At 39.9% G+C, this 12322-nt stretch overlaps 1 protein-coding gene across 6 annotated transcripts in view; it reads left to right on the top strand.

The window, feature by feature from the left end:
• itsn2a (intersectin 2a) overlaps positions 1-12322 on the top strand; it is a 38897-nt gene that overhangs the window by 8425 nt on the left and 18150 nt on the right. For all 6 annotated transcript variants that reach the window (XM_023430308.2, XM_023430310.2, XM_087180371.1 and 3 more), the window contains exons 3-9: positions 5844-5936; positions 6063-6126; positions 6557-6732; positions 7093-7314; positions 9305-9398; positions 11250-11392; positions 11680-11743. In XM_023430308.2, coding sequence (XP_023286076.1) covers positions 5844-5936; positions 6063-6126; positions 6557-6732; positions 7093-7314; positions 9305-9398; positions 11250-11392; positions 11680-11743 — 856 coding nt within the window. The remainder of the gene's footprint in view (positions 1-5843; positions 5937-6062; positions 6127-6556; positions 6733-7092; positions 7315-9304; positions 9399-11249; positions 11393-11679; positions 11744-12322) is intronic.

Consider the following 12322-nt stretch of genomic DNA (forward strand, 5'->3'; position numbering starts at 1 on the left):
TGTGTGTGTTTGTGTGTGTGTGTGTGTGTGTGTGTGTGTGTGTGTGTGTGTGTGTGTGTGTGTGTTTGTGTGATGTCTTTGTCTGTAGGAGGGAAACATGCACTTCGGGAAGGGGGGTCAGGCTGAAAATGAACTTGAATGGACAAAAACAAAATGTAGAAACTGTAGAGACAGAGCTGACCAATAAGCGAGAATAAGTGAGTGCAATTGTTTCAGTCTGATGTTGTGATTTCTGAACTCCTTTTGCGTGCTGTGGGATTGTTTGTCCCAACTGTACAGAGTGCTTCGTTGTGAAGACGAGATCTGAGAACCCTCAGATCTTGTTAATAGGATATTGATCTGGCGCTGAAGTGAAAGATCAGACTTTAACTGAACCCATCTCTGATCTCATGACATTGTTGCTGCATGTTGTATAAACCTCCTTAGCAAAGAGGTCATGAAAGAATAATTACTTTCAATTAATTTTCTACAAATCAGGAGCTATTTTGGTGTATGTCTTTGGAGACTGCCTCTGTTTCTCAGTCTTGAAGTTGATACATCTGTTTTGTCCTTGGTATGGACAGAATCGGTCAATAGTGTGTGTATATGTGTGTTAATCCTCTGGTCTCCAGCCTTTGATCATGCAACCGCAGTTGCAGCTCCATAAGGGCCTCTATGAGAAATGCCTCGGAGAAAGTGTGTGTGTTTGTGTGTTTGTCAGATGCATCTTGTCCACATGACTAATTCTGCTCTTTAACAAACTGCCAAACCCCACGAGTACACTCTCTGCTCTAATCCTATTCAGATAGACACTGGAGAAAGCAATTCAGAAACACAACATCAGTATGTGATGAGTTTCTCCATGGAAAAGAACAGTGTGGGAGAATGAGCTCTTTGTGCTATTGCACTCTCATTAATAGTGAATCTGCAATGAGGCAATTGTAAAGTCATTAGTCATTGAATTTCCAAAACAGGTGGACTGTATGTAACACTCCTAGACAAGTAAAGGTGTGTGTGTTTGTGTAGACTGAAATGCTGCAGCGTGCAGAGGCTGTTGATCCACTGTAGCTATCTGAAACATCAAGTTGTCCTCCCAGGTGAAGTGTTTGATATGTAAATAGCCATGAAAGCAGTGATATGGTTTCCCCCCAGAGGACCTGCGCTGGGTGTCTGGAGGTTTGACTCAGGCATCTCCTCTGAGGAGTGTGTAGCACCTAGACAACAGCACACAGACTGACAAAGGAAACGAAAGCCACACAAGGCAGAGGCTCTCTGTGTTGCAGCTGCAGAGGAGGTGAAGTGTGGTACAGTTGGTTTAAATTCTACACAGGCGACGTCTGTGGATGGATGTGGTTATACTGTCTCAATATTGGCTGAAGGGCTCTTGTGTATTTGCTGAGGGTCTGGCTTCTAGGTTGCTGTGCAGAAAGCTGTTTTATATGTTCCTCTTTGTATTGAAGTCCAGGAGGCGGCCATGACAGTGTGCATCCAGATGGATACATGTAGATACAGCGTTATCTTTTGACTTTAATATTTTTATTTAACTATACAAACAAATTCTAATTTGCAGTGGAGGCCTGCAAGAAGTGAAAATTGTAATTGAAAACTATGGAAGAAATAAGTATGAAGCAAGAAGCTGCATTAAAGAAATAGATTGGCAATTAGAAGAGGAGTTAGCTTAGCATAAAGACTGACTGCAGGGAAACACCAAGTCGTCCCTGTGCGGTGACAGCATGACCACAGGAAGTCACTGCATTTGGCTAAGAAGAAATTCAGCACATATCACTTATTATTAAACAACTTATCATTTTAACACTGGATTTTTGTATGGATTAAACAAACCAGATATAATGAACTAGGCTAGCTGTTTCCCCAGTTCACTGTCTCCTGGCTTCAGCTTGGTATTTACCGTACAAACATCACAGTGTTATCGACCTTCTCATGTAACTCTCCGCCAGAAATTGGTTACCGCTCAAAAATATGAGAATATTCAGAGAATGAATATCAAACAACCAGACGGACTCCTGAACCCTGAAAACTTGAAGCCTCAAATTCTTAGGCCATTTTGTGATCCTGTGTTCAAATCATGTAAATAAAAAGGAGTTAATTAACCAGATTTTAAACATATACTCCTCATATACACATCATAGTTTTTATTCAATAGAAATTCATAAATTTTGCTTTGCTTTTTATCTGGCCTCACTTTGAGTGGCCATATGTGTCCAACACAAGTATCAAGCCACAGAAGACCCCTACGGATTCTGCTGTTGCGTTGTAAGAAGCTTTGCAGTGTCCCACTTATTCACAGAGCATTCAGCTCTTGCTGATTCAACTGACAGGCCCGTGGATGTGGCCATGCTAGCTACATGTCCCAGTGGCACTGTGCTAAATATCGCCTCCCTTTCTCACTTACAATAGCTTCTAAATGAGGTCTGTCGAAGCCAACGAGACAATGTGAAGAATACTCACATCTCTGTGTGAGATTAATTACTTTCTCCTTCTTAACGGCTGCATTTTGCTGACAGTGCCAGAAGTAGGTCGGGCTGCTAACATTGGCTTTGTCAGGGAAAAAGCATATACCTGAACAGGTGCTGCTGTGGTGGTGTGGGGTAGAGAGAGTTTGTCTGAAGCCAATCAGCCACAGTGTTTGCCAACAGACTGACTTTTCTCAGTGAAGTGAACAGCTGGCAGTTTTCTGATTGTATCTGTTCATACATCTTTTGAAAAATTGAATCTTCCTCTCTTAAACTCTACAGTTGCTCCAGTTTCATCTTTTGGCTACATACTGTGCTGTTACTGAAGGTCAGCCGTCCCCTGTGTCATTCCTCAGAGATGTATGTGTAACGTGTCTGTATATGGTCAACAAAAGCCAGTGGGTTGTTTGGGTTAGTGTTGGGGAGGAATTTCCACCATGGGCAGGATGGTATTTCCTGAAGCTGGTGAAAAAATTACAGCATGGATACCAGGTCTATAAAGACATACATCCATAACATCCCAAAGAATTTTATTTTTCCCAGTAATATTAAACAAAACTACCATACTACAAATAGAGTTTTCATCCTTTCTGAATATTTTACATCTACCAGAGATAAGAAAGAAGAGGAATCTTGCTCTCCCCTGATGATTGAATGGTTGCTCATGTTGAGATGAAAAGTTGAGAGATAATCATTTCCTCTGTAAGATATCTTCTGTTACAAACATTTTGGGATAAGAATCAGAGTCATAATGGTGCAAGCACACTGCTGTTGGTACTAACAGTGAATATGATGTCATAATTAAATTAGTATTATCGTATGTTTGTCTTTGTTATATGTGTAGACCATATAATTACCTCCGCCACGGAGGTAATTATATGGAGCCCATTCAATTTTGGTGCTTTTTTTATAAAACACTTTTATTTTAGAATTTTTCTACATTTTCTTTAGTTTCTCAGGATGTATGGACCAGACATCTTTACGGTGTTGACATCTATGAGGTTTAACTGCTAATATTCCTCCGGATCTGGTGGAAGAAAATGCTGAATCTGCATTACACACAGACTTGTGCTTATTATTAATAGTAACAGAACATACGGCACCAGCTGCATTTAGGAATGCTTACATCAGTATTTCATTCAATATGCAACTAATACAATTACACAACAACAATAGCGGTTGCGACATAGCACTGAGACAATTCATACAGCTGTAGAGCTGTATGAATTGAATAATGCTGATGTCAGCATTTCACACAACAGGTAATAAAACCATACAGCTGTGTTGCATAAGGATTAAATCAATCAATAAATAAAGCTAGAACAAAAGACATGTCGGATTGTTTGGCTTTGGTGGACGTATGATCTACTGAGTGCCATTCTATTAAAAAACAAAGTACCAAGGCCAAAAAACATCTGTAAAGTCAGTCCATTTAACGAGCTGTAATGTTAATTTTGACCCAGTTCTTGTGATTTTCCACAGTGAGGATTGTGTTTCTTTCCTGCTCCAGTGTAATTTTCATCTGTTCTTTCCTTCAATTCCTTTCCTTTAAGTTTATTATACACAGATAGAAAGACGCTTGTAGATTGAAGTACATGCACCTCTGTTGATTTCATCGTTGTGTGCACTGTACAAACATATTTATTTTTATGTTGCCTTGCCATTAATTTTTAAGACAACTCTCCAACTCTCTTAAATATCTTAAATGTTTTTCTGTCAAAATCTTTCACTGAGGTTACAGTTTGGGGTTTAATTTAGTTTCTTTAAGCTATTTATTAGAATTTTTGAGTATCTTTTCGTAAATTTTTTAATACCAAGATGTTTAAGGGTGTTTTAAACCAAAGATGGGCTTATGCTGATAGAAACTGAGTACTTTGCAGGACAAATTCTCAAAAAACTCAACACTCACTGCTTTGAAAGGTCTGCGTAAACATTTTGTTTGGGGGTGTACCATTGTGGTTCCTATGGTAACAACCATCGGCATCAGGGAGGCCAGTCTGTCACTGTCGAGCAGAGAAAGACGAGGTGATTAGGAAGTGAACTATATAAAAGGCCGATAGACATTGCAACTGTTCACTTTACAGCTGTAAACCTGGCTTCTTACATCAAACCTCGTGTCTCCACTCACTGAATCACTCTCCTTCTCTAGCGCCGCTGTCTGGACTCATTATGTGTCTTTGTCTCCTTATCTACATCTCTGTCATTCAGTTACTGCCATATGGACGGATGCGTCAGTGCACAATGTCCACACAGTCGATTCTTTTCTTCAAAATTACTTCACAGCTTTGAAGTTATGGGAAAGCAGTGAAGGAATAGCTTTTGAGTATGTCCTGATCGTGTTATGATTTGATTAATTTCATGGATTCCCTCATGATTAATTGATTATCAGCTCTGATGATAATCTTTCATCCCCCGCTATTAAAGACATCTTATGAAACCGAGTAAGAATTGAGTTTCATACCCCTCATGCAGCACATTTGACTTTATATTTAATTCATGGCCAACCCTGAACTTACCTTGAGATATGCAAGACTAGAGCAGAGTGCAAAAAAGCTGACAGGGCATTTTTATATATTAATCATTGTCGGGAGTTGGTTAAGAGTGGTTTCATCTGAGGGAGATCTCATTTGGGATGGAAATTATGCAGACTTTTTGGATGGTGAGGTAAAAAAAGACTCTGTATTTGCTATTCTGCTCTGGGGACTTTAAATGTGTCGCTGCATTTGTATGTGTTTACGGGTGAAGCACAGCCAACACATTATGGTTTAAAATTGTTCAGCTTTCCTCTTTTTATGTAGAATATTTTTTCTTCCTTACAAATGATGTTGTTACATTTATTAAAGTTATGAAGTTAGATTTTTGTGTAATCATGTTCCTTTCTAGTTGCACCAGCAACATCTGTTGACATTGTGTATTATTACAGTACTTGTAATATGTGTGTGGTTTGTGTGTATTTGCGAATTTGCATCTTTGTTGGAGCTTTTGTAGTGGTTCTGATTGCTTTTTAGTCACGGTAGCAGTGCTGCTTTGTCATCTGTCGGTCGCTCAGTCCACCAGCTTGGTGTATGCCATGAATTTTGTAAAGACATTCACGATCTCTCTTGACATCAGAGATGATAATAGAATAGAAGAGAATATTTTCTGTAAAAATCTCAGTTAACTGCTCTGTTATTTAGTACTTAATGTTGCACCAGCAGGCATGAATAAAACCTGGTATAGTTCAGGGCCTCATGCTCATGTAACCTTTTGCTCCCTCCCTTTTTTTAAGATTATTTTTTTGGCATTTTCTTGCTTTTAATAGTTGAAAGTACCGACAGAGACAGGAAACACAGGGAGGGAAATGGGAGTGTGATATTCATAAACATTTTTTTCTCTTGGTTTTTTTTCCAGGTGGAGCCAGTGTGTGGGCCATCACTCCAGAGGAGAGGGGGAAACACGACAAGCAGTTTGACACCCTCACCCCCATCCTCGGCTATGTCTCAGGTAGGCTGTTGTCATAACAAACAGACTAAATGCTTGTTTATGAATAACATCTTGTAGTGTCACCAGGGTGCCATCTGTATGAAATGCCTGTCTCTCTGAACCCCCGTGAACTTTGTCCATCTGCAGGAGAACAAGCGAGGAAATTCTTCCTCCAGTCTGGCCTACCCGCCTCTGTCCTGGCTGAGATCTGGTAAGTACCAATTAAACAACTTAGTGAAACTTCATCCTAACTAATGCAAAATTAATCATTAATCCAAAGCATGTGGGTCAGTGAGTCCGATCTTTGTTTTCGGTCTTAGTTTGTTTGAACTTCCTCTTGAGTGTCTACTTCCTTCACAATCTGTCCCACCCAGTAAAGTGTGTGTGTGTGTGTGTGTGTGTGTGTGTGTGTGTGTGTGTGTGTGTGTGTGTGTGTGTGTGTGTGTGTGTAAGGGGGGGGGTGTGTGTGTGTACTGTTATTAGAACAGACATTGTGTATGTTGTGGTGTTTGTGTGAACAACGCCACTGGAATTCAGTCCCACCAGAATTTTGTCCCCTGTGTAACTCTGTGTTTCTATTGTCTCAAAGAAAAAAAAAACTAGGATATAATGTTTTACGACTCTCTCTGCCTCCCCTGTAGGAACCTAGCTGACATAGACAGCGATGGGAAGATGGACAGACTGGAGTTCTCCATAGCTATGAAGCTCATTAAACTCAAGCTACAGGGGCGGAATTTGCCCTCTGCCCTGCCAGTCGTCATGAAGCAGCCTCCTGTCTCCAATTTGGCTCCAACCATCCCTTCATCAGCACGTTTTGGTAAAATTTCTTTTTTTTTTTTAAAAGACTGTAACCACATTACAGCTTCAAAAATACCTTTTCACTCTGTCCCTTAGAACATAACCTTTCTCTAATAGTATTTTATCAGAGGCAAAGGAAAAAGCAGAAATACATTTCAAGCTTTTGATTTCAAAATGGGATAGTTATGTATCTGTAAAAGAAATAGAAGAAGTCCTTTATTGACCCAAATTACACCTTTTAACTCAGTTGATACACCGTAATTTCAGCAGGATTTTCATAAAAAAAAAAGAAAAGAAAGTAACCCATTTTTAAATTGAACTCTCACATCAGTCTGTCTCTTTAATTCCTCATGTTCACCTGTGTGTTTCCTCCTTATAGGAATGGGTTCTATGCCAAACCTGTCAGTTGGTCTGTCATCCATGTCAGCTATGTCAGCCATGTCCATCCTAACACCCATGCCAGCTAACCCCCCCATGCCCTCTGTGCAAACCCTGGTGCCAACGCCAATGACTCTGCCCCTCATCACCTCCCTGGGAAACTCTGGACTCCCCAACGGCAATGTCAACCTCCTCACCCCACCGCTTGTTCCCAACAATGCAGGTTGGTTCTGCAGTAGAACCATTCTAATTTGCTCGCTAGACAAGTAAAGATAGATATTGACTAGTGGATTAACACCAGTTCATTCAAACTTGAACCTGGTCAAGAAGCTGAACATACACTGAGGATGTTGGGTCGTTTTCCAGAGCCATTCAATTAAATGAATTGTCATTTCACGTTACATGGGTGTTTCATGGACACATGTCACTGTGAGATTAAATGTGAGAGTGTGGAAAAAGCACTGAATTGCATGGATAGCCTTGTGCTGAATGGGAATAATATTAATTGCTGCACATGCAAAGAAAGCCACTATCATGACTTTGGAACACAGATTCAGGTCGTCTGTAAAATGAGAAGAATAAACGCGTTTTAGTGCACTTTAACTTTTGGGTGTAAATCTACTTAAAATTTGACTTGGCCCCTGGGACCAGTTGCACTAGCTCAAATTCGTAGGTTCACACTTTGAATTTAAATGAAAAATTGAAAAGAAGGGCAACACACAAACTAATTATTTTGTAGAAATGAGTTTGTTTACACCCAGTAACTGCCAGGTGTAACTGCTACATAGCTAACTGAACTGACTGACAAAGCTAACTTTAGCTACGTCAGCTAACTTTAGAGGAAAGAGAGAAATGTGAAATATGGCAATATATTTGACCTGACACTTGATCAAAATGGTTTTAAATAAGGATGTTATCTGGAGAGATTTTAAATTACATTTCACAAAAATAACACAATGTACCTTAAATTACAAAGCATTAAACTAGAAGGTAAATGATTAAACAGTGCCTATTAGTTTGGCATAGCTGGATATTTCTCTCTAATTCTAAATCAACTTTAAACACAAACATTTCTCCATGTATACATGTATAAATAAACACAAGTAATACCTAAATTTGGAAAGTATTGGCAGTTAAAATTGTTATTTTTGGCAGTTTGACAGCTTTTTTTCGACAGATGTTTCCTAGCAATGACATCATATGACATTACTAAACTCTTTGCTAGCTAAGACATTTCTAAAGTTTTAATGGAGCAACCCGACTTAGCAAATCACTAATTTGAAACTACCGAATAGATAATGTCTTAAGAACTTAACAAACAATCTTAGGAATGGATTTACATGTAGCTAGTGCAACCTAGTGTAATATTTAGTGTATCAGGGTCAGTGATTCAGGTCCTGAGCTCGAGTGGTGCAGTAATGTGGTATGGATTACGTACCCAAAATCAAAGGGCTGCACCTTATCTATCTGCTCCCTGAGGTCTTAATCATTGCACTGAGGACGTATCTGTATATGTGTGTATGTTGCTGTGTGCAGTAAAGAGCTGCTTTTCATCACCAAGGAGATGAGTTACCACAGTTTTTACTGCGGTTCCTGTACCTGTTACATAAAAAGATTCGGTGAAGCCAGGTGCGGGTGCGCATATGTAATATATACATACTCGTTTTAATTTTTTCTTTTGGATTTCTCTTTTATCTCCCTCTGTTCTCTTCATCTCTCACCTCCTCCATCTCTTCCTTGGCTGCTCTCTTATTAATCTCTCTCTGTTCAAGTACAATTTTTGGCTGTGAAATGAGCATAATCTAATGAGAGTGAGTGTAATTTTTGTTTCTATTGTTTGCTACTCTCTATTGTTATCTACGGCTATCTGCTTATGAAAATATATCAGTGCTACAGCTCTCGAGACTAATCCTCTTTGGCGCAAGGTTGCAGATAACTGCGATCGCTTTGTTTTTAGCCAGATGTCAATAACCTTGCTGCTGGAGCTCTGTGTGCTGTGACTGTAAAGTATGAGGAGATAAGATTAGATATGCACACACTCAAGGGCAACTGCACTCTGCATGTCCACAGTATGTCAGAGTTTGATTGCATTAGAAAACATATGCACACTCGGTATATATTTGCACAAAAGCATTCACCAATTTTCTTATATTGCCTTGAATTTGTCAGAATGAAATTTTACTATTAAATAACTGCCTCTAACTGTTTTTTAGGGCTCCCTCTCTCTGGCTTCTCTTCGCCTATGGCGTTCTCTCCAACCACTGGCATGTCAAAAGCCAACTCTCTCCTGGACCTTGGATCCAGCAGGTGAGATGAGATCCAGATTGTAGAAATATGCATACTGCACAAATTAACTGCAAAAGCTCCTTTCGATAGCCTGCAAAGATAATGATGCTAATTTTATGCCTAAATTAGGGTTCACATTTCAGGATTAATCAGCAGCCATTTGCAAGTCCACTTATCCTCCACACATCAGAGTTATGCTTGAAAAATAAGTTTAAAATCAAGTATGTCATTTCCAAGTAAGTTTTAGTACTTTGTGTGTGATTTTTACGCTTGTTTAAAACACAAGTCACACACAGTCGAACCAGCCCATTAGTTCAGTGCTCCCAAAAAAGCTTCTTTTTTTTTTTCGAGAGTTTTTGCAGGGAAGGGTTCAGGATGAGAATGCGACAGATGAAACACTTAGATAGCGGGGAGAACAGGAAGGGCATTTTGAAATCTGATGTTCTAGTTGGCAACAGTAGGAAGTTGGCTTGTTTAGAGTCACAAACATTAGACGGGAACAGGAATCAAATGGCATTCCTATGGGAAGAGGTCACTATAATTTTGAGGTTTCCATCTATGTGGTCTACCACTTCGGTGCAGACTATTTTATCTCAACAGATTGGATTGCCATATTAACATACTAACGTTAGTGCTTAGCTTAAAGCTGTGCAGCTCAATGCTGCACCTACTGTATGTACAGCCTCACAGAGCTGCTAGCATTACAGTATACTCTTAATCTTTTTATAATGAGATAAAAATTGTTTGTGTTTTTGCTGAGTCTGTATAAAAAAGGAACAGGTTGTAGACGGAGGACTTAATGAGATATGTACTGCTCTAATAACCTGATACCAATGGGATTTACCACATTAAATGCTAATAATGTCACAAATGTTATTAGCCATTGAATGCATATCTTAAAGGGGAGTGGGAATGTGAGATAGCGACCAGAAGGGTTTGTAGTTTTATATCTGTGCCAGTCAAACTTTGATTTCTTTTTTTGGATGAAACACTTGATCTCGATCTGAAATAGTTACACTGGTGGGATGTAATGAGGAGTAAACAAAGATGAGATTTTGTGCACTGACAGCCAGATTCAACAGTAGTATCTAATGTCCCATATCCTTCTCATGGTGTTTTGTGTGGTTCGGGAAAAGGATAGGAGTAATATCTTATTTCATTGTTTTGAATGGCCCAGTGATTCATACAAAAAGTCCTGACCTCGGGCGTGGGTGGTGAGTCAAGTCTCAATAAGGGTAGCAGGAAGTAAATACTGGTTGATCCAGCAGCTACCCAGATCACCCTCTAATATCATGCTAGACACATTGTTCTGGCCTTTCTTTGTTTCCAGACACATAACAAGTTTTAATATGAGTTTTGTATTATGTGGCACCAGTGTGCACAACCACACACTCGTATGAATATACCCCCACACAAAAAAAGCCCTTAGGCAGAGGGAGAATCCTGCGCTCCATCTCCCATTGTCTCCCTGGAACCTCTTCTCTTATTTCAGAGGGGTGTTGCAAGTTTCCAACCAGCTATAATGACTAAGGAAAAGTACATTTTTCCCAAATTAACATCATCGACCTACCCTGTCCTTTTGCTATTCATGCAGAGGCATTGTTTATAATAAAAACAGAATGGTTGATTAGCACAGCCTGAGAGCACAGTGCTGTCTTGTTTCAGAGAGTCATTGTCTACGTGGTCGCTTGCACTACCTTCCTCTACAGCTAATTAAGAGCTGAGAAAAAACACCAGGGAGTCTCTGAGCAATTAGTGGTTTTACATCTAGACTGGAATACAAGGGAGTAAGGGAACACTGACCACATAATATTATAGTGTAATTTCCCTTCAGGTGATATCCTGACATGTCTCTCTTTTCTTTGTTCCTAGTTCAAATTCTTCATCCACCACGTCGTTGGCCAGTAACTCTCCGAAGACGGGTGCAAGTGACTGGGCCGTTCCACAGGCCTCCAGACTGAAGTACCGTCAGCAGTTTAACACGCTAGACAAGCTCATGAGTGGCTACTTGTCAGGTGCGTCTCACACACACACACACACACACACACACACACACACACACACACACACACCCCAACCTAAATAAACAGTGCCGCTTGGCTGCTCATGAGTGGTCTTGTCGAAGTTTGACAGAGGACTCACTGGGTCACTTTCACTTTGTACACATGTGCTCACGTACTCTTGCGATTGCTCTCAACTCCACTCGACGGAACTTGGCAGGCAGACACGCACAAACACATCCACATCAGAGAGCGTGAGAAATCACTCTGCTGTTGTTTCTGATGTAATTTTTACCTTCTAGGACCTCAGGTTCGAAATGCGCTGTTGGCATCAAACCTCACCCAGACTCAGCTAGCTACCATCTGGTGAGTATAATGCGTGTGTGCGTGTGTGTGCGTGTCTGTATGTGTGTAAGATCCAACTTGTAAACACTCGTCAGCCTGTCAGTGCCTTTTGTAAGCTCATGACAGCATCTACTGATCAGCAGATAGGCAGCACATGTACATGCATGGTGTCTGGACATGAAAAAAATATTTTTGAGTCTTCACCTTATGTGGAAATTATTGCCATGATTTATGGCTCCACCTGGATAACCTGTTTAATACAGTGTTATTTGCTTGAATGATGAAATTACACACTAAAAGACAGAGAGTAACATGGGAAAGCAGATTTTGTGATAGAATTATTGACACTTCCTGTGCAGTGGCTCTAGTTTAAACAGATTTTAATTGTGAGCTAGAAAGGTATCAAACTACTACCCCAAGGCAATTAGACTGAGTAGCGGTGCAAAGACAGGATGTATTATCATTATAAATGTTCCAGTTGTAACATCTAACAGCATAAGACGAAGAAAATAACTTTAAGCTGCACTAATCAAATATTTTATATTAGCCATGGATCAAATGACTGTGTAATGTGAAAGTGTTCACTTATAGTGACAAACA

This window comes from Seriola lalandi, unplaced genomic scaffold (genome assembly GCF_002814215.2).
Source record: "Seriola lalandi dorsalis isolate HSWRI2012SDOR001 ecotype SW California unplaced genomic scaffold, Sedor1 jcf7180002054901, whole genome shotgun sequence".
Taxonomy (NCBI): Eukaryota; Metazoa; Chordata; class Actinopteri; order Carangiformes; family Carangidae; genus Seriola; species Seriola lalandi.